Source organism: Ursus americanus, chromosome 2 (genome assembly GCF_024610735.1).
Source record: "Ursus americanus isolate L20-20 chromosome 2, mUrsAme1.1.p, whole genome shotgun sequence".
NCBI lineage: Eukaryota > Metazoa > Chordata > Mammalia > Carnivora > Ursidae > Ursus > Ursus americanus.
In genome coordinates this window covers 25,023,261-25,046,047 of record NC_142128.1, presented here as the reverse complement: position 1 = coordinate 25,046,047, position 22,787 = coordinate 25,023,261, and the positions used below count along the sequence as shown (strand labels likewise).

General features: G+C 40.8%; 2 protein-coding genes across 5 annotated transcripts in view; one reads left to right on the top strand and one right to left on the bottom strand.

Annotated features, from left to right (window-relative positions):
- LOC148110530 (uncharacterized) overlaps positions 1-15,266 on the bottom strand; it is a 49,549-nt gene extending 34,283 nt beyond the window's left edge. The window contains exons 1-6 of one of the 4 annotated variants that reach the window (XM_087865640.1): positions 15,138-15,266; positions 14,775-14,918; positions 9,913-10,025; positions 8,179-8,305; positions 6,976-7,072; positions 3,181-3,324 (exon numbers count right to left, since the gene is read on the bottom strand). In XM_087865640.1, coding sequence (XP_087721766.1) covers positions 3,181-3,324; positions 6,976-7,072; positions 8,179-8,305; positions 9,913-10,025; positions 14,775-14,912 — 619 coding nt within the window. In that variant the 5' untranslated portion in view covers positions 14,913-14,918; positions 15,138-15,266. Of the gene's footprint in view, positions 1-3,180; positions 3,325-6,975; positions 7,073-7,708; positions 7,851-8,178; positions 8,309-9,912; positions 10,026-14,774; positions 14,958-15,137 lie in introns of those variants that run through there. The other 3 variants (XM_087865641.1, XM_087865647.1, XM_087865652.1) reach the window with 3 other exon arrangements.
- LOC148110529 (ERI1 exoribonuclease 2-like) lies at positions 14,911-21,691 on the top strand. The gene is made up of 10 exons (XM_087865615.1): positions 14,911-14,915; positions 15,023-15,469; positions 16,746-16,813; positions 16,900-16,983; positions 17,488-17,615; positions 18,213-18,369; positions 19,306-19,406; positions 19,666-19,747; positions 20,532-20,620; positions 20,826-21,691. The coding sequence occupies exons 1-10, from the start codon at positions 14,911-14,913 to the stop codon at positions 21,546-21,548; spliced, it is 1,884 nt and encodes a 627-aa protein (XP_087721741.1). The 3' UTR covers positions 21,549-21,691.
- Positions 21,692-22,787: the final 1,096 nt, after the last annotated feature.

Genomic DNA, 22,787 nt, shown 5'->3' with positions numbered 1-22,787 from the left:
GTTGGGGGCATATATATTTATAATTGTCATATCCACTTGTTGAATACTTCCTTTAAGAATAATATAGTGCCCTTCTGCATCTCTAACTATAGTCTGTAGTTTAAAATCCAGTTCATCTGATATGAGAATTGCTATCCCAGCTTTCTTTTGAGGTCCATTTGCGTGAAAGATGGTACTCCATCCCCTTACTCTCAGTCTGAATGCATCTTTGGGTTCGAAATGAGTCTCTTGTAGACAGCAAATGGATGGGTCATTTCTTTTTATCCAATCTGCAACCCTGTGGCGTTTGAAGCCAGAATTTAAACCATTAATGTTAAGACTGAGTACTGAGAAATATGCTTTTAATTCTGCCATGTTGTCAGTAAAGTCTTTGTTTGTATTGGCTGTGACTTTCTGTTTTGTATCACTCTTGGGGCCTTTTTACTTTTATAGAACCCCCGTAATACCTCCTGTAGGGCTGGTTTCGTGGTTACAAAATTGGCTAGTGACTGTCGATTCTGAAATGTCTTTATTTCTCCATCAATTCTGAATGACAGCCTTGCTGGATAAAGGATCCTTGGCTGCATGTTTTTCTCTGAAAGAGCTTTAAAAATGCTCCCCCAACCCTTTCTCTCATTCCAGGTCTGTGTAGACAGGTCTGACGTAATTCTGATGCCTTTGCCTTGGTACGTGAGAAATTTCTTTGCCCTGGCCGCTTTCAATACTGTATCCTTGGATCTCATATTTGTGAATTGCACTATGACGTGACGTGGTGTAGGTCTGTCATGGTTGAGCTTGGGAGGGGTCCTTTCTGCCTCTTGGACACGAATTTTTGTTTCCCTTGCTAGATTAGGGAAGTTTTCAGCTACAATTTGTTCAAATATCTCTTCTAGACCTCTGTTTTTCTCCACCCCCTCGGGTATGCCGACGATTCTAACATTGGATCGTTTCGTTGAGTCAGTAATCTCCCGTAGTCAACATTCGTGGGCGTGGATTTTTTTAAGACCATCTTCTATTTTTATTTTTTCCTCTATTAACCCATCCTCCAATTCACTAACCCTTTCCTCTGCTTCCATGACCCTGGCCGTCAGAGCCTCTAGTTTTGCCTGCATTTGGCTCATAGAATTTTTAATTTCTGTCAAATTCGCTCTCATTTCCGCCCTTAGGGATTCTATATTCTCAGTAACATTTTCCTGAATACTTTTTTCAAGTCTACTCATTATCTTGACCATTGTTACTCTGAATTCCATTTCTGATAATTTGGTTACATCCATATCCGTTACTTCTGTGGCAGAGGCCACTGACTCACTGTCTTTTCTTTGCTGGGGGGGGGGGGGCTTCTCCTTCTTGTCATTCTAATGAGGGGAGGTTGCGGGGTTGTCCAGAGCCCAAAATTATTGACTGGGTCCCAGGCCGTGCCCCTTGTTTTATAGGGATCTTAGAGATGTGGGCTTCTTCTTTAAAGATTTTATTTATTTACTTATCTGAGAGAGGGAGACAGACAGCAAGAACGGAACAGAAGCAGGGGAGTGAGAGAGGAAGAAGCAGGCTCCCAGCGGAGGAGCCTGATGAGGGACTCCTTTCCGGAACGCTGGGATCACGCCCTAAGCCGGAGACAGGCGCTCAATGACTGCGCCACCCAGGCGCCTTGGGTTGTGGGCTTCTTGATTTTTCAGCCTGCCTTCTGGGGGAGGGGCCTGCCGCGCGGATACTCAGGCAACCCTGTTTGGTTAGAGTCTCCATGTCCCCTGCGAGGGAGGATGGGGATGGGCACTCTCTGAGCCGGTATTTCCAGGCTTTTGTTCTCCGGCGGCTTTCCCTGGCGGCCGCCTATGCCTCTTCTGAGGGTCAGAGCAGCAGAGGCTGCATTGTCACAGGACAGAGGGATTGCAGCCCGTTCTCCACTGATGTTCTGGCCACTTTAACTCTATTACTGTTGGTGCTGCTCAACCCTGCAGCGTCCCGGGATGTGCGCACCAACTCGGCGTCCCTGCCCTCACTTCCAGGGCCGGCGTGTCTCTGTCCTTTGTGTTTCTAATGCCGCCAGCCACCGGCTGCCCCGCACGCTCCCGGGTCTCCCGGTCTCAGTCTATGCCCGGTGAGCACACCCCGATTCCGGAGTTTCCGGAGAAGCCTGGTGGCGCGCGCACCCGGTTCAGGGTCTCAGTCTGCTGTTTCGCGGGTGCCGACAGCGAGTCCGCCTGCTCCCCCGTGCAGGTGGCCCGCCACCGCCCCACGCGCGCTCCAGGAGCTCTTGGTCTCAGTCTGGATCCCGTGAGCACACCGGGATTCCGGTGTTCCGGGACATGCCTGGTGGCTCGCGTTCACGGCTCACCGCTCTCAGTCCGCTCTCTCGCGGGTGCCCTCTGTGAGTCGCGGGTGCCCTCTGTGAGTCCGCCCGCTCCCCAGTGCAGGTGGCTGCCGCTTCCCGGAGCCCAAACGCGGCGGCTCCCTCCCCCTTCCGTTTATCTTCCGATATCTGTGCACGGTTTACAGCTCCCCTCTTCGTACCTCAATACTCAGCGCTGGAGATGTTCATTTGTAGAGATCCAGATGCATCATCTTGCGTCTCAGGCTGATTCCGTGGTTATTTAGGCTGGTCTGGTACCTATCCAGCTCGACTCGGGACCGGCTGAAAAAGAGGTCCCCTACTCCTCTGCCATCTTAACTCTCTCCAGCATCCCCTTTAGCATAAATCTAGAGTGGTTTTTTTTTTAAAGAAATTTAACATTATTGCTATGATTAAGAGGTAATAAAGAAAATAAGCTGAAATTACAGCATTTCTATTAAATTCTTGTTACATAACTGACCAAGGCTCTGAGCCTAGACTTGATCTATTCATTGAAGAAAAAGAAGATGGGGTATGGCAGGGTAAGAGGAAGACTGGAAGTACTAGAGAAGTGTTAAAGACATACTGACTTCCTTCTAATAGAGTAAGGAGGAAAGAAAGAAAACTGAAAAAGGAATAACTTTCTCACAGAATATTTCAATGATATTTAAGGTCATGTTTATGCACTACCTGAAATCATCACTTTACCAATCACGGTACACATCTACTCTTACAGTGTTTCCTTATTAATAGAAGATGGACTAAGTCATTTGGAAAGCAGCCAAAAAAATGAACTTTCAACAGTAATAGTTTTGAAAAAACTGTTAAATATTCTTACATTGTTACCAACCTCAGATTAAATATAAACCAACCTTGTAATGGAAAGTGAAATGTTTTCATTTCCTCCCTTGTGAGAAGGCATCTGGTTAAGCCCACTTTCTTAGAGCCATACTTTTGAATGATAGGGTCATTCTGCAGGTTAATGCTGACTTTTGAACTGGCAGAAGGTAAAGACCCTGAAACAAAAAGAACAATTAAACGTATGTCAGAATGTGTGTTTAAGAAAGGACACCTGGGGGGTGCCTGGGTGGCACAGCGGTTAAGCGTCTGCCTTCGGCTCAGGGCGTGATCCCGGCGTTATGGGATCGAGCCCCACATCAGGCTCCTCCACTAGGAGCCTGCTTCTTCCTCTCCCACTCCCCCTGCTTGTGTTCCCTCTCTCGCTGGCTGTCTCTATCTCTGTCAAATAAATAAATAAAATCTTTAAAAAAAAAAAAAAAGAAAGGACACCTGGGTGGCTCAGTCGGTTAAGTATCTGACTTGATTTTGGCTCAATTCGTTATCTCAGAGTCATGGGATCTAGCCCCACATTGGGTTCTGCACTCAGCACAGAGCCTGCTTATCCCTCTCCCTCTGCTCCTCCACACTCCCCTTGCCCACCACCAAGTTGTGCTCTCTGTCTCTACCTCTTAAAATAAAATCTTAAAAAAAAAAAAAAAAGAAAATATTTGTGTTTAACCTAAACCTCAAAGGACATGTTTCTAAACCTTGTGTCAGGTAAACACAGTGAAGATCAAAAGATGTATAAGCCCCAGCCCCAACTTTAAGAAGCCTGTATTGTAATATAATTAGAGGAACACAAAGAGAATTTAAGTCTCAAATGGGTTATAATAATAAAAGCTATAAAAGAAAGGAAGAAGAATACACTGGCTGGGGTGGTAAGAGATGGTTCAACAGAGGAAAAGATTAGCTGAGTCTAAAAAGCAGAAATTAGAAAGTTTGTGTCTTAGACCTGCCCATCACAGTGCCTGCCACTCCTAACAGCCCATTCTAGCTCAGTCTATTCCACCCCTAGCCACTTGCTCAACCATCAGCCTATTCTTTAAGCAGGAGTGGTCACCAATTGGTTTGAGAGTGGGAAGTGGCTTAAGAGAGACACATCTACAGGTGCCTGGGTGGTTGTCGGTTGAGCATCCGACTCTTATTTTGGCTCAGGTCATGATCTCAGGGTCCTGGGATCGAGCCCTGTGTTGGGCTCTGTGCTCAGCATGGAGTCTCTTTGTCCCTCTCCCTCTGCTTCTACCCCCGACTCATGCTCTTTCTTTTCTCTAAATAAATAAAATCTTTGAGAAAAAAAAGAGACCCATCTATAAGTAGACAAATAAGTTGATATTCCTAGCCAAGACATGCTCAAAAGGGACAATGGCAATTAGTTAAGCTGATCAGATTGCTTGCTTCCAAAATCAAACTAGGAAATACAGAGGACTGACAAGTTAGAAGAGAACAGAAAGCAGAGAAGATGCCATGAAAGGGTACTTAGACTCCTGATGGCTTTCTAGTCTACATGCATCCTTTAAATAATATCCCTCTCGCTTAAGATGGCCTGAATGAGTATCTGGTCCTTGCAACTAAAGAAGTCAAAATACTGTAAGTAGAAAAGAGGGGATTCCAGGTAAGACAGAAATGTACAAAGCAAACTTGGTATGGTAGTGACTAGACCAACTGAGAAAAAAAAAAAAAAGGTCTGTGTAGGAGAGCAGTGTAGGAAACAAGGTTGAGGAGTATAAAAATGAATTATAGACCACTACAAATGCTAGACTCAAGAGTTTGGACTTTAGTACATTATTCAATAAATAATGGAGAGCAACAGAAAGTTCCTAAGATGGGAAATGGCATAACCAAACAGTATTTAAGAAAGATCAACCTCAGAGATAATGTGGAAAATGGAGGAGAGAAATGAGAAAAGGTTTTGCAGAAATTCTGGACCAAAAAAGATAACAAAAAAAAAAAAAAAGAAAGAAAGAAAAAAAAAGATTAGAGTCTGAATCAAGATGGTGGAAAGAATAGAGGAAAAGGAATATATTAAACAGTCTGTAAGAAAAACTGATAGAACACAGTGATGGAATAATTCAATTCAGACAACAAATATTTACTAAGTACTTATTATATGCCTGGCATTGTTCTAGCCACTAGAGATTCCTCAATGAACAAAGTCAACAAAATTCTCCATTGGGAGAATGAAATTCTAGTTGGGAAGATGAACAATAAACAAATATATGCCAGGTAAGGATAAGGACCGTGGAGAAAATCAAAGGAGGGAAAAGAGGAGAGGGTGTACTGGGGAAAGAAAAGGGTTACTGTCATCTATTTTACAATCAGGGAAGATCTCTCTGATGAAGTGACATATGAATAGTTACCCATAGGAGCAAAGGGAAGGAGCTATCCAGATTGGGTACAGGGAGCCAAAAGGAAAGTAATTCTAAAATTAAAGATTGTTGTCTTAAAGAAAAATGATACCAACAGAAAAGGCGATTTGAAGATGGGAGACTGTACATTATTTAAGGATGAGAAAAATGCTTTTAGCTATGTTATGATTGAGGGGACAGGGGAATATCCAAGTGGCACCATCCAGCAGGCAGCTGAAAATGCAAGCCTGGAATCTGGGACATCAGACCTAGAAATAAAGATACAGGAGTTAACCAAAGAAGAGTGATAAGTCAACTTGGAGAGACAGATAAATATTTCTAAAGTTTGCTTTGGGACTCTGATATTTAGGATGGGAAACAAAGGAAATCCTAAGAGGATAGAGAACTAGCCATAATCTTCTGACTCCTCAAAGTCTACAGAATAAAATCCAAGGTTCTTAGCATGACATTTACAGCCTACAGGACAAAGCTTTACCCTACCTCTTGGCCTCGTCTCTCACCACTACCATCCTCCCCCAATTATCCCCAACAATCGATATTCTTTAGCCATATCAAATTTCTTTTTTCTGATGATTTCTTTTGCAAAGCTATGTCTTACATGAGCTCTGAATCTAGTAATGACTACTCTGTTATTTACTTAAAGATGTTTAAAATACAGTGGAGGTCAAATCAAACACAGAGGCAGGTCAGATACAGGTATCTATTAGGAGAGGGGAACAATGGAAAGGAAGGAAGTCAGGTGTCTTTGAGACAGGAAAATAGGAAGCACAGTCCTAGAGGAGATAGGAAGGAATCACTGGCTATTCCTCACCACTTTTTCATGTCTCCTCAGTTTAACTATTCAATTATTTCTGAACACACACAAAAAAGCATCACTGAACAGTACTTAGCTTACTATGTCCAATGAACTCTAGTAAGTTCTTTTCTATTCCATCACTTACCTGCTTCCTCCTACAAAAACAGAAGGTTCAGTACAACTTACTCCTGGACACAACCCAACATTTGAAAAACACTGCCATCGTGGGTATTTCTCTTTTAGATGGCCAGCATCTAAACCTCCTGCCTATTCCCCACTGTGAGTATTATTAAGGGTGTCCTTTACATTAGTCAAAGGCAAGATCTTCCTTCCCATCTGTACACTCGTGGGTACAAAGACCTACTGACAGTTTCAAAATTATTCACAGTAATTTGTAAGAGTCCAATGTTGAGTGATACGCAGGGACAGCCTTTGCTATTTCACCTAGCAAGATGGTTTCTGGGGCATGAATATGGGCTCCTGCTATCTATTCTCCCTAGGTACTTACCCATTTTTTCTTTAAAAACATATTGCTTTTCTGTTTAAGGCTGTAGAATTGACCTTAGTTGTTTGAAAGAATAAACTTGACCGATAAACCCACTTATAAACATATCCATAATGTCTTTTAGAATGAGCAAATCATCAAACTAGAGTCACAGCCATACCTTCCACCATCTTGGATAGATCCCCTGTTGTTTGTTTCTTTTGCAGTCCAATAATATCAGCTAGAAAATTAGATGATGGAGGTGGCAAGCGGAATTTCTGAAAATACATACCAAGTTTTTATAAAAATGTTTGAAAGCAATTAAAATATTGTAAAAGACTTGCACTTTTATTGTCAGCTCAGCTATGAGCTGTCAGCTATGAAAGGTCTGGACCTTAATTGTTTGTATTGCAAAATGAGGACTGTTTCCTTAATGTGTAAAAGTGACTAGGTAATTAAAAAAAAAAAAGTGACTAAGTAAGTGAAGCCACCTTTATCCCACCCCAGATATTTTCTTTGGCTCTGATTACACTTTGGAAACAAAGACAAACATTACAAAAATGTGTAACTCAGAAAAGGAAAGTTCTTTATATTTTTCAAAGCACTTCTGTATCTATTACTTTAGTGGACAGCTTGCCAGGTAGTTAGGCTAGATGACACAGCAAAGCTGAAATGTTGAGAGCTCCAGCCTTAGGCTCACCTGTGCTGAAATTCCAGCTCCACCACTTACTAGCTGTAACTTGGACAAGTTACTCACAGTTTCCTTATGTACAGAAGATATTTATATCTCTCACAGAACTGTGAGAATTAAGGATGATGCATGCATAATGATTGATGTAGGTCCTAGCACATATGTAGCCTTTGATAAATGAAAGCAAAAAAGAAAATGGAGACCCAAGGAAATTAGGACTCACCAACTCAAATCCCTCCGTGGTAAATGGATGAAACAGTCCAATAGACTGGAAGTGGCTATGGGAAGGAAAATGGGGAGCACATGCCTCTTCTAAAGATGACAACTGCTATTCAGCTCCAGATACTGTTCTAAGAATGTCCAATCTTGTGATGTTGTCAAGAGACCAAAAAACACAGACTTACATAAAGTGTATAATTTCTGAAAACATCATAACCCGAATAAAATAGGAAATATCAGCCTGGGAACTACATACAGATTGTAATCTGGTAATAAATATTTTGCCCAAATATCAAAGAAAATCAGAGGCAAACCTAATCTCAACAAGAGATCTCTGAATCTTAATCTTTCTTGCTTTCTACAACCTCTACTCCTTGTTCAGTCAGGGTGCCAAAGAGCATAGTTTGAGACAAGCACTAGTCTCTGGATGAGAGGACTCAACTCAGGCCCTAAAACAAAGTTTTCTTAACTTACGTGTCTAAATGCTTTTCGGAGAAATCCAAACTCCAAATAGAACCTGTAAAAGTGTAGCTGGCTCATTCCCTGCAGTACAAAACCCACCACGTTGTTCAGGTGATTTTGGTGAAAATGCTGGCACCAGCTGTTGAAAAATCAAACCAATACAGCTAAAAGTGATACCATCAAGTCAGTTATAGACATACAAAAGGGAAGTGTGGGGAGAAAAGCAGTTTACCATTACTCAATGAAAACCTGGCAAAGAATGGCTATTACCGTACAGAATTCAAATAAAGATCTCTTGAGATAATTGTTTATTGCATTCAAATCAAGTAGGATACCAAGGGAAACACAATGTATTCAAATCCACAATCCTATTATGATTTGTTTTAAATTGGAAATAAACCCATTTTACAAAGGCATATCCTCAAGATCCCAAGCTGCTGAGTCCTTCCTAAGCTAGTAATCATGCGACTGGCTTTAAGAAAGCCAGTTTGGGATAAATTGACAGACTACTAGCAATATTTGTTAATGTGGAAGATGGCTTTTGAGGTATCTAGCCAATCTCCCTCAGATACGTCTGAAAAACTGAAAAGTTTTGAAAATTTTTTTGTTGGTCCATATACAAAAGCAATTTTCATTAGACATTTAACAATGGCATTGAAGATATCAGAACAGTAAAATTCTCTTTGTCCCTTAACGTAAAAGGAACAAAAAAGATTAACTGGGATTCTTAACACACGATCATGTTATTTCAGTTGGGTCTCCACTAGGGGTTACAAACCAAAATACCTTTAAGTGGTGTTGGGAAAGGTCATTGAAAAGACATGACTGCCAGCTAACCTGTCAGCTGGACCCTGGCACCTGCAGGCTCCTCACCCCCTTCTCCTCTGTCCTTGGAATGTGGGTTCTACTTGTCTTTCCTGATCCCAGAGGCTGCTCCAAAGACAAAGCCTTGAGACGGTGATGCGGTGTTGAAACACCTGCATGGTTCATATGACTGAACCCAGTTAAGGCCTCTATATAAACTTTTTTAAGATTTGGCAGGCATGTGTAGGGATCCATTTGTCTTCCTCCTGCCCGAGACAAGCCTTGTAGGCAAGTTCCCTTTGCTGCCACGTACCAACCTGGAGCAGCCTACCTCTTTCTTCAGTCTCTCCCTGACCTCCAAGTAAGTGGGGCAGGTTTCACTCTATACCCAGGAAGCTCCCAAGAGGGTTGCAAACCATAGAGCAGCCAGAGAGATAATGTAAATAAGGGAAGCAGGCCTTATTTACCAGTAGGTGCTACACTAGAGTGTATCTGCCACATCAATAAGAGGCAGGCTCCTATTCAGCTTTGACAAAATGTTGCCACAGGGACAAGTGCCAGATCTTAGAGTTTTTCAAAGAAATAAAGTATCTGGATTTTAATAAAGGAATTCCTAAATTAAATGTTGGCAACTCCTGTAAAGAAAAAAATTTAGGGGGCACTGGGGTGGCTAGGATGGTTAGGCGTCTGACTCTCGTCTGACTCTTGCTTTCGGCTCAGGTCATGATCTCAGAGTCGTGAGACAGGTCCCACTTGGAGCCTGCTTGGGATTTTCTCTCTCCCTCCCCCTCTGCCCCTCCCCCACCATTAAAAAAAGAGAGAAAGAAAAAATTTAGGACACTCTCTACGGCAAACAAATAATGTCAATTAAGGAATATATGGCTCTCTAGACACCAATTTGAAAACTCTGGTCTATACCCACTATTTAAGTTCATCTTATACCTGGGTTTAGGAACACTGGATTTGCCCAGAACTGCATACTTCAGCAATTCACATAACTGGTCATGGGTTACTTCACAGTTTTCAGCAAATAAAATGGCAGATAAGCGGGCTTTCTGCAAAGATATAAATAAAGGCATTAAAAATTAAGACTACTGGGGCACCAGGGTGGCTCAGTTGGTTAAGCAGCCAACTCTTGATTTTAACTCAGGTCATGATCTCAGGGCCTTGGGATTGAGCCCCTGAGTAAGGATCCCTACTCAGCAGGGAGTCTGCTCCTCTCCCTCCTCCTCTCTCCCTCTCCCGTGCGCTCTCTCTCTCTCTCTCTCCAATAAATAAATCTTAAAAAAAAAAAAAAATAGAACTGGGGGTGCCTGGGTGCTCAGTCAGCTAAGCATCTGCCTTCAGCTCAGGTCATGATCTCTGGGTCTTGGGATCAAGACCCAGGTCAGGCTTCCTGCTCAGCAGGGAGTTTGCTTCTCTCTCTCTTCCTCTGCCCTTCCCACCGCTCATTCTCTCTCTCTCTCAGACAGATAAATAAAATCTTAAAAAAAAAAAATTAGGACCATTGAGAACAGTAATAAAGCAAAACAAATTATATGCAAATATAAGGAGGAATCTAATTAATTGGAAATGATAAAACAACCTGTGATACGACATTATTAATTCAATATTTAATAAACGTTGATACAGAACCTTACTACAGATACTTGGTTACTTGCTAGGGATAATGGAATGAATTAAACATGATTCATGCTCTCAAGTTCTAAGTACTAAGAGAAAGTTCTAAGTACTAAGTACTAAGAGAAAACAAATGCAGAAATAGGTCATTCCAATACAACGTGGGTAAGTGCTATTATAAAGGTGTAGGAACAAAGGGGCTAACTGCCTTGGGGGTTAGAGAGTTTGGGGGATAGCTTCACTGATACTGAAAATACTGGGGCTGTCCTGAGAATAATTTGTCAGTCAGATGGGGGGAAACATCGTGTCTAAACACTTAGTTTTGTTTGGCTGGAACCAAGTTGACATGTTGCAGAGTAGTGGAGATTTGAGAGTAGAGAAAAGAGCGAGTCAGGTCATAGATCAATGTGGTCTAAGCTAAGGAGTCTGACATTATTCTGGGGAAACAGGGAGCTCAGAAAAGTTTCTCCCTCCTAAAAAAGCTCTAATTCTTCATCTCTATATGAGACTGCCCCAAAGGATTAGAGTATACATTCTGTTTGGTAACCAACTCTGCAACCCTCACTCCCCCCACCGCCGCCCAAATCAGTATCTTTTCACATCAGTTAAATGTAACAAACACCAATTTTAATAGTCCATTCTCTAAATTTATCTCAACACTTACTATGTATATGAAAAAAAGTCCCTATTGATGACACTTTAAAAAAATATATAAATAATATCATGAGCATCCTTTCAAACATCCCTGTCTACCAGAATAAATTCTCCAGATAAGGTCCTGGTCAAAATAAGCACCTACAGTTGACCCTTGAACAACACAGGTTTAAACTGTGCAGATCCACTTATATGTGGTTCATTTCTGTTAAATATAGTATAGTATCATGAATGTATTCTCTTCTTTATGCTTTTCTTAGTAACATTTTCTCTGGCTTACTTTATTCTAAGAATACGATATATAATACATGTAATTTACAAAGTATGCATTAACCGTCTATGTTATCAATAAGGTCTCTGGTCAACTGGTTACCAATATTACTGGTAAGGTTTCTAGGCTCTAAGTAGTTAAGTTTTTGGGGAGTGAAAAGTTATACATGGATTTTGGACCACACAGGGCATGCAGATGGTGGTTTGGCACCCCAATCCCCCATGTTGTTCAAAGGTCAATTATTTAATTCTGACAAGTACTATTAATTCCTGAAAGAATACACCAATTTATATTTACCAATCAAAAATATGAGATTGATGGGGCGCCTGGATGGCTCAGTCAGTTAAGTGACTGCCTTCACCTTGGGTCATGATCTCAGGGTCCTGGGATCGAGCCCCATGTTGGGGGTCCCTACTCAGCAGGGAGCCTGCTTCTCCCTCTCCTTCTCCCTGACGCTCCCCCTGCTTCTGCTCTGTCAAATAGATAAAATCTCAAAAAAAAAAAAAAAAAAAAAGAGATTGATAAGGTGAGACTGAGTGAGGTAGGTAGGGTCTATGTGGCAGTGAGTAATGGTTGCCAAGCATGGGAGGTCAGAGCTTCAGTAGGGGAAGGAGGGCATGGTAATTGGCGGGGGGGGAGAACTTGAGTAGGGGGAGTAGGGATTGGTATAGGGGAGAGAGCTAGGATTAAGGGTAGGAACCCAGGGCACACATGCAGAAGGATGGCTCACTGTGGGGTGTCAAAGCCTGAGTGGTAGAAGGCATCCATGCAGCGGGAAGTGGAGAGCAGTGAGGGCTGGTATCAGATATCAGAAAGTATTCAAGGTTTTAAGGACAGCATCAATACTGAGGGACAACAGTGGCCTGTCACAAGATTCAGAGTCTGAGCAGGGTGAGTGTGTCCATGTATGAAGGATGAGGATAGTAGACTGTCACACAGGAGGGTGGCCTGGTACATGGTGCAGGGTGACAGAGCCCAAGCAAGGTGAAGACAGTGTGGGAGTGTGGGGCCGTGGCAGCATGGGGAACTGGTCAAATATACCGAAGATAATGACAAATCAGGTTTCTCACTGGAGAGAGAAGGAAATTATAACCATGAAGAGAGAAAACCAGAATGAACCTTGTGGAAATAGACTGCAAGCAGAGATTTTAGAATGTATGGATAGAAAAATATTTAAATGTAAATATGTATGTGTGTGTATATGGGTGTACAGATAAACACATATTTCCTAGCTCTTTTTTGGGAGTACTGACATCCCAATAGCACTGAGTACTTCTAGTACCCAGAACCTTGAGTTTCTAAATGTCATTCTCTACTAAAAGAACCAAGCAACCCAGAAAAAATTACTGATTCCAGGGCTGGGGCAGGAAAAGCACAGATGAGCCTGGAACATCTTTTTGTGCCAAAAAAGTAAGGAAATGCTCAAAGAATTATGAGGTCATGTTGAAAGAACACAGAAGCTAGCTTAATGTTCAAATATAGGATGTTTTGAGCATCAAAATAAATATAGTAATGGATTATAACCCATTGAATGAAATAGGCAATTAGTTCATACTAATAAAAAAATGAATTACAAGTTTAACAAGGAAGCATCTCTCCACAAAATTAGAGAAAAAGAAAACAAGAATGGGACAAATCAAAATCATGTACAACCTAACAAAATACAAGAGAAAAGAGTGTCACTTCTGTGATAGTCCTGCCAAACATGTATAGCCCAAAACTAATCAATGAGGAAACAGACAAACCTAACTTGAGAGACATTGTACAAAATAACTGATTTGGGATTCTTAAGAGTAGTAAGGCCAAAGATGTTAAGGAAAAAACCAAAGAATTGTATGGATTGAAGGAGATACGACAACTAAATGTAACACATAGTTCTAGACTGGCTCTTATTGCTAAAAAGGATATTACTGGAACAACTGAGGAACTTGAATGGGGTGAAGATAAGATGGCAGCAATATATCCATGTTATTTTTTAATTTTGATGGTTGCATATGTAGGTTATGTAGGACTGTTTACAGGAAATACATATTTTAGTAATATGGGTGGGTGGTCATGGAGCATTGTTAGCAATCACTTTCAAATGCTGTCTGGGGTCGTTTTGGGTACTGTTCTTGCAACTTTTCTGTAAGTTTGAGATTGTTTCAAAATAAAAGAGAGATTGTCTATTTCCTTATACTTTTCACCATATTAACCTTTAAAAAGTTGTTTTGCCAATTTGATAGGCAAAAAAAGAATCCCTTTTAAATAAAAAATGTTTTCATAGCACTATTTTCCATTTTACACCCTACAGGTATCCCCTGCTTCCTGAAAGCTTGTGTTCTGCCACTTCCCTTTTAGGGCGGACCTATTAGCACTGTACCTGTTTTCACTTTTATCTTCAGCATTTGTTTCACAACAAGCCAGTTATAAAGGCAGCACACCCCAAGCAGAGTGGTACAGCGAAGCTCCTTTCCCAAGAACTACACTTAGCACGAAGCCCCCATAGCTTTGAATTGTGTCTGTGAGCATCTGCGCTTTATCTTGATTTTGTGCATCAGTTAGCAAGATCTGTCTTGAGATATGAGAAAACCTAACAGAGATTATTTTGGGAGTATGGAAACGCTCCAATATCCCCCCCCCCATAAATTAATAACTGCTTCTTTGCTTTACACCATTTCAGCTTGGAAAGATTTCACGGGACCGCTCTACTTTCAGACAGTGGGGGAAACCTATATATAATTTCTATTGTTTGTTTTCGGTCTCTTTCCACTAGAACGAAGTAGTAAACCTCACTGATGTTCCCCAAGTGCCTAGGGCAGTGCCCAGCACGTGACAACAGAAATCTGATGACTGAATAGATGGACCACGTATATTTAGTTCTCAATACACAGCAGGGATGTTCATCTGCCTTATTATTCCCCTACCGGGGTGGTATGTAAACTGCACGAAGGCCGTGGGTTCGTGCACTGGGATATCCCCGGAACCTAGAACAATTCCTGGCACACGGAAGACTCAATAAAGTATTTGTTGAGTGAACATTCTTTTTGGGTCCCACGCACCACACCAGTTTTAAAGAGCCATTATCAGCCCTGAGCTAGGAGATATTAACATTATCGTTCCCATTTTACACACTGGAAAGCAGAATTCCGAAAGGCCAATGGGTGGATGAGGCTGATCTGCAGCGTCCAGGGCAGGCAGGGCCCCGAAGACGGCTGGGGCGCGGGCTTGGCAGCTTCTAACCTCCTCGGGCCGCCCACTCCAGCTCCCCGTTACTCACCTTGGCCTCGGGCTGCCTTTCCTCCAGATCCCAACGCGCTCTCATCGCCTCAGCCGCTCCGACCAGCGCGTTCGGGGCCCTCCTCCTCTTCCTGCCCTTCTTGAGGTGCCTCCCTGTCCTCTCCCTCTCGGGATCCATGAGGCTCTGGAGAAAGACCGGCGTGAGTTGAGGAAACGCCGCCTCCTGACGGGGGAGAAGGTGGGGCTTCAATAGCCTACAGCCTCCCTCAGATCCTCGCCTCAATTCAGTGTATGGAGCCCTCCCAACTCTCCCAACCCTCCCGACCCTCCCGGAAAAGCGAGGGCGCCAACGATCCTCCCTGTTCCGCGGCGGAGAAAACCGCACGGAGACCAACGGTTTTACCGTCCGCGCCGGAGGCCGGATTCGAAACGGTTTCCCAACGGCGCACACGCGCCTCCGCCCGTTGAAAAAGAGGGGAAAAGTTGCTGCCAAGCGACTTCCCTGCCAAAAAACACTCCCCGCGCCCCCCGATCCCCGAAAACACCGAAGAGAAGCCGAGCAGGCAGCAGAGGCCGCAGCCGCCGCCGCCTCAATCACAGCCAGAGCCGCCGCCGCAGCCGTCTCCCCAGACGCGCCAGGCGTTTGAACAGACCGGAAGTGCGAGTTCAACGACTTCCGGCAGTTGGGCTGGGAGGAGTAAGGAGTCCCGGGAATGGCGACCAAGGAGCTTGTCGGTACGCGAGGGGTTTCTGGGCTGGGGGTGGCTCCTGGTCGGGTGCTGGCGCCCCCGGTAGGTCTGGGCAGTGGGCATCCACGGTGTCAGCCTTCATTCTCTGCGGCCCCGGCGTCTCCGACGTGCACTGTGTGGCCGGACTGAAAGGTCTCTGCTTGGATCTCGATCTCGAGCCTCAGGCAGTTTTCTGTGCGAGGGTGGAAGAACCGGGGTTCGGGCTGTGTGGCCTTGAGCCACTGTCAGCCAGTTCTAGGCCTCGGGAAACGAACTGGGCATGACAGCACCTCGTAGGCCGTTCCGAGGTTTCAGGCAGCCCCCACCTCACCCGTCAAGCTGTACACGCCACCACTTCCTAGTGATCCGTTTAATTAGTAATGTTATTTATTGTGTCCTTCTCCCTGATTCCTGGTCACGCTGTGCACATTTCTGATTTCTAGAAGCACTGTTGTAATGTATTCGTAAATAGCATGGGCTTCAGAGTTGGGTTTCACATACCAAATCTGTGTTCTTTCGCAAATTACTGAATTCGTTATCTCATCCATAATATAGAAGTAGCAAAAGTGATTATCTCGTACAGTGTTGAGGATTAAGTGAGATCACCAGAGTTCAGTGCCTGCTATTTAGTAAGAAATCAAATAAATATTCGCAATTATTCCCAACTCCTTGCACTTCCCATCACGTTTTAAACAAAAAACGACAACAGGAAGTGTCTGCTTAAACTCCACCTGTTCCTCTAGGACCTGTACCTCATAGTTGTCTTACTTAACACCTCATTAGGCTCATCCCTTTCTATGAACTCAACTATTGCCTTTGCGGATCCTTTGTCATATATTACCTTACAGTGGTTTGCCATGGATGTCTAGTTTCTTTACCCAGCCGTATTTTGAGCTCCTGGAAGACTGGATCAGCCGTATCTCCTCAGAACTGGGCTGTGCACGTAGCAAGGGCTTGAAAAATGCAAAGGCAGAAAATAAGCTTTTCAATACATCTTTACCTCTGCAATCACTCAAGTTCCTCAGTATTTACTGTAAAATAAGGAAAGCAGAAGGAATTAGTCTAAGTTTGCAAATATGAACTTTGAGGCAGGTGAAATGACTATTAAGAGAGGGTGGCAGTCCATATAAGAACCAAGGTCTTCAGCTCTCAAAGCCTAGTTCAATTTCCTGTCACTCACATTAATACATTAATAATGAGGGTTATACCATTAGTTTGTTAGCATATTCCAACAGGAGTGTGACTGAGTTTGTTGAACATATTGGGTTGTTTTACATTTTTAGGCAGCTTGGATTAATTAGAAGAAAGTCAGTTGCACCAGCAAATGGAAATCTAGGAAGAAGCAAATCCAGTAAGTAGTGTGCTTCATTTCTTTACATTTTGTATCCTTGCACTTTTAACATTGATAAAGCATAAGGATACCCTTTGTTTTTGCAGAGCAGTTCTTTGACTACTTAATTGTCATTGATTTTGAGTCCACATGTTGGAATGATGGGAAACGCCACCGGAGCCAAGAAATAAGTATGTCTGGACTTCTAGTGGCCAAAGCCAGCCCTGGAGGAGTCACTTTAATAGTCAACAATTAGTTTAAAGAAAACAAGATGCCCTGTGAATTGGTAGTTTACTGTAAAACCTGACTCGACAAAAAAAGAACAAAAACCTAATATCTAAAAGTATCATATAAAATAATTATCTTAGAATTCCATACAAAATCTCGATTGCATAGGAACTGAAAAAATACCTTTGCAAAAAGGAGTATATTTTAACTTCCATATGGTCTTCATATTTAATTATGGAAATATATTCAAGAGTTTTAAGTAGAAATACTGATAACTTTAATATTCTGGCTTATTCTTTGGCATAATTTTATAACTTATATCACACTGCTTTGGTCATTTTAATAAGCTTTTACTGAAATAATGATTGTTTAATAATGCTATCTGATGGCGAAATATGTTTAGAGTGATTACAGCATTAATTTAACAATTTTGTATTTAAGTGTCAATTGATAATTCTTTCATGTAGTTGAATTTCCAGCAGTATTGCTGAACACATCAACTGGAGAGATTGAATCTGAGTTCCATGCTTACGTTCAGCCTCAAGAACATCCAATTCTTTCTGAATTTTGCATGGAACTCACAGGCATAAAACAGGTATGCCCTTCTCTTTTCCCTACCTCTCTTCTCACCCTGCCCCCCCCCCAAACAAAACCCAAGAAAGTATGATGCAAATATTAAAATTCAGAAATCAGTTTTTAAAAGAAAATAAAAAGTATATACCATTTGGAATTAGATTTGTGTACTGCTGGAAATAATGTTCCCTCCAGCACTCTGTTGGAATCTTTAAAAATTAGATAAAATAGTGTTGTAAAAATGAATATCAAACTTTCTTCATGGAAATTAAGTGACATCAAATTTCTGTCAGTCAGGATTTAATTAGTATATTTTTTTTGTAAATTTTTAAAAAAGGTTTTATTTATTTTTGCGAGAGAAAAAGCGTGTGTACGAGTGGGGGGAGGGGCAGAGGGAGAAGCAGACTCCCCACTGAGTGGGGAGCCGGATGCGGGACGTGATCCCAGGACTCTGGGCTCATGATCTGTGCCAAAGGCAGATGCTTAACCAACTGAGCCACGCAGGCACCCAGAACCTCTTCTTTTTTATATCCCCCTATAGTGCCTAATTATGTGCTAATGATGTGTTCAATAATTATGGAATTCGATTGTTGAATTCAGATTTTGTGACTTTACTCAGGCTCAGGTTGATGAAGGAGTCCCTCTGAGGATTTGCTTATCTCAGTTCTGTAAATGGATTCAGAAGATTCAGCAAGAGAAGAAAATTATTTTTGCTACTGGGATTCCAGATCTGCCTAATTCCGAAGTAAAATTATGTGCATTTGTTACTTGGTCAGGTAAAAAATAAGTCATATCTATCAATCATAAATGAGTAGAGTTACCACTATGTAATTCTTTATCTGTAGGAAGAATTGTACTTGTTAACCTCTTAGGCCCCGAAGAGAAATCTCAGTGCCTGACAGATGTTAACCAAGGAAAGTAAATTTATTCATATTTTTCAAATTTTACCATCCTGGGATACTTAAAAATTTTTTAAGACTTAACTTTAAGAATCTTTCTGGATTGTTCCTCCCTGTTCTTCTGACTCCAGGCAAAGATGATTTAATGAAAACTCTTATGCTACTTTCTACAACCTTGAATAAAAAGAGTCTTCATTCAACTCACATCCTTTGCTTTAAACTTTCACACTAGGAAAAATGGGCCATTAAAGTAGATCTTTTGTATGCCTGTGTTATAGCATTGCCATTAATAGTCGTTGATAGCAATGCTGTGCCATCGATAGTCATATTTTTGGTTTCAGGTTTCTATAAGATGTCTGGTTTCCAATTACATTAGTATTTTCTAGAATGTTAAAAGCAGATAACCTTCTCCTTGTGGCCTTGTAACTTGACCGTACTCTTCTTTCTGAAATACTCAGTATGTTTAATTGGGTGTTTAAGAAATCATTTAGAAACTTAGTTACCAACATAATTTCTTAATGGTAAGTTATGTAAAGTGGATAATTGTTAGATATTAACAGCAATTAAATCCTACTGTCTTGTTTTATATAGTATATTGTTATAGTATATACAATACAGTATAGCTTACATTCTATATATAGTACATATTACACTTCAGTATATAGCACGTGATGATAGTATACTATATAGTATTATATATATTACGTCTTTCTAAATCTTATATAATATTTCTCTCTTTTATTTATAAACGATAGCATGAGTAAAAACTGCTGGCATCACTGAATTTGTTCTATTTTAATATCCTTAATGCAGACTGGGACTTGGGGGTTTGCCTGGAGTATGAGTGTAAGAGAAAACAACTGTTAAAACCCGTGTTCTTAAATTCTTGGATTGATCTCAGAGTCACTTACAAGGTAAGGGTCAAAGATGGGGGCATGGTCACTTTCCTTCTGTTGAAAAATGATTAAACTTCATCCCATACATGGTATAGGTTACATAAATAGAATGTTATTTTAAATTTTCACATAAATACATTTCTTAAACTATGAAAAATGACAATAAAATAAGTACATTCCAAATCTAATAGAACAAAAAATTATGAAAAGTAAATGGTTAATACATAACCTTTCTAATAGTAACCTTTTTTTGCATATGTTTCTTTCGTTTGGTTAGATTTTCTATGGAAGAAAACCAAAAGGACTTAGTGGTGCCCTGCAGGAAGTGGGAATACAATTCTTAGGACGAGAACATTCTGGTTAGTATAAATTGAAAATAATTTTACTATGTAAGTCATCTTATTTCTATAAAGTCTTTCATATGAATCTCATGGTTTTGGTGATGTCATTAATAAGGACTATCCTTTCAAGCTAAGAAAAGTTCCTGGGGCGCCCGGGTGGCACAGCGGTTAAGCATCTGCCTTTGGCTCAGGGCATGATCCCAGTGTTATGGGATCGAGCCCCACATCAGGCTCCTCTGCTATGAGCCTGCTTCTTCCTCTCCCACTCCCCCTGCTTGTGTTCCCTCTCTCGCTGGCTGTCTCTATCTCTGTCAAATAAATAAATAAAATCTTTAAAAAAAAAAAGTTCCTAATCTATACAATTCAAAGATTTCTGACTTTAAAATTACACTACTGTAAAGTAGTATAAGATAAAGACTGCCATCTAGTGGCTTTCTAGTTGTAAAAAAGAATAAAAATGAGCTAAATCAAATGGAGATTAAACAAATGCCCAAACAACACAGCGAATTCGTGAAAAAACTGAACAAGGCCATTGGATTACTCACAAAGCATGGTCCCTACAGAATGTTGCTTACCTTTTTGAGAACTGTAACAAATTTTTATCTCTTCTGTAAATGTGGGAGATCTTGTCTCTCATTGGTAAGGTTGCAACAGCATGTGCTAATCCAATTTATCACGATTAAAATTAGTAGATGATCATAAAACTAATAGTATGTTCCAAAATAAATTGTGATTTCTTATTTTTGCTATATTTCTTTACACTGGTACTACCAAATTCCGTGTTTGATATCTGTTTCCTCAGGGTTGGATGATTCTCGGAATACTGCCCTACTTGCTTGGAAAATGATCAGGGATGGTTGCTTAATGAAAATTACAAGGTTCTTGAACAAGGTTAGTGGTGTCTTGCCTCTTTATTCTGTCACCTCAAACTCCAGAAGTAATCATAGGTTCATTGAAATATAAATATCACGTGTGGAATAATTGATAAATCAATGAATGATGACATTTTTCTTTTTTGTCAAATCATATACTGTGTACTAAAAAGATTACAAATGCATAGTTTCTAAAGCTATTGGATTTGTCTGTGGAATCATAGGTGCCCACTAAGAAGAATTCCAGCGTTTTGGCCAGAAATTTGAATACGAATCAAGTTGAAGAAAGATCAGCCTGCAAGAGTAGCATTCAGGGTCTGAGCACATATGATAGGGAGCCTAAAAATACAGAAAATTCTCATGGAAAAGTTCAAATGAGGTCAGTTGGTGTGAATTCTCCTATAAAGGTACAGCAAGATCAGTTCCAACTAAAGAGCAGTGTAAAAGCAGGTCTTCACAATGGCAAAAGCTATTTATCTTTTTTTAATACAAAATCCTCTACTTCTCTGGAGCAGTTGCCATCTGCCAGCTTGAATACACCTGTGCAGAAGCACGTAAGAAACAAACACCTTGCGTTTAATGCCAAATCTAAGTCTTCAGCAGTTGGTTCAGAATTGGTACTTGTATCAACTACCATTTCATCTGTTAATCATGTTTCTGATACAGAAATGAGTTATGCTCTTGATTGTTTACCTATGTTGGCTGATTGGGAGGATGTAGCTTTACTGCCAGCATCTCAGCCTGAGCAAAGTATAGATTATGTACCTTCCATTAGTGACTCAAACTTAGACACTTCATTTAATTCTATAGAAAGATTAATGGTTTTAAAAGAAGGCACAGAAGAAACTCCTCAAAAATATGGGACCTCTAAGTCTGTTGTATATGAGTCCACATACTACTATTTATCACGTGAAAGAAGCCAAAGATCCAGATTCGGATGTTTCTGACTTTAAATTACCTGAATGCAAACCAAGTAGCTTCAACAGTGTTAATGCCACTATGTCCCATCCTTCAGTATTGGGGAAATATCCCCTCCTTTTAGATAGTACTAAAAGGAGTACTAAAAGGAGTCTGTCCAGTCCTCTATCTTTCCCATCAGCAAAAAAACAGATCCTCACTGTTCATGAAGAAAAGCCTACATCATCTGATGGCTCCCCAGTGAGAAGTTGTTCCCAGAAGGTCCTCCCCTCTATCTTAGCTTCTACAGTTAACCTGCAAGAGCCTTGGAAGAGTGGGAAAATGACACCGCCTTTATGCAAGTGTGGCCGAAGATCTAAGAGACTTGTTGTTTCTAATAATGGCCCAAACCATGGAAAAGTCTTCTATTGTTGCCCAGTTGGGAAATACCAAGAAAACAGAAAATGTTGTGGTTATTTCAAATGGGAACAAACACTTCAAAAGGAGAGAGCCAACAGCAGAGTTCTGTCTCATTCCCCAGGGGGACTCACTTTTAGTTCCCCAGAAATAAGCCATATTTGTGACAGAAATGTAAATTTTTCTACTAAAAATTCATTGAGACTCAGACCTTCAATGAGGAATTGATAAACTTTCTGTACATCCAAACTATGGTTTTACTATAATATGACTTTTTGTGTGATAAACAGGAAAAAGTGTATAGGGCTACAAGTTATGGGGACTTAGTATATCTGAGTTCTGTAGACTGTATTGGGCTATTAAACACACACACACACACACACACACACTGAAGATAGAGAAAAAATCAATTTCACAGGCTTCTAATTTCATTCATCAGTTATCCAACATTTGTCTTCTGTTCATGTATGAATTCTGATTGTTCCTTGAATTTCCAAACATCATGAGTATTCTGATAATACTTGTACACTGTTTTATTTTTATTTCATATATGAACACTTGCCAAATTTATCATAACTTTCTTGAAGAACCACAAATTAAATATTTTGTATACTGCATTTGATTAGATACAAGCAACAGTAGTATGATGTTCTTCTTTTAGTTAGACCTCGAAATGAATTTAAGCTATTTTTAAGTTCCTTGAATAAAAATGTGACTAATAAAAATCCCTGGCCTGTTTTCAGGTAGATACTTAACTTTGAGAATTATGATCATTTTCTAACTTTTTGTTTTTCTAAAAACTTTAATAATAAGTTGTTTAGTTTTATTTCAAAACTTGAAGATTCGTTCTAATTTGTATATCAACATATCAG

Bases quoted from the DNA above. Each gene is read 5' to 3' on its own strand.
- LOC148110529 (XM_087865615.1), top strand. The intron at 15,470-16,745 runs GTACGCGAGGGG...TTACATTTTTAG, and splicing joins GGCGACCAAGGAGCTTGTCG to GCAGCTTGGATTAATTAGAA. The intron at 19,748-20,531 runs GTTAGTATAAAT...CTGTTTCCTCAG, and splicing joins CTTAGGACGAGAACATTCTG to GGTTGGATGATTCTCGGAAT.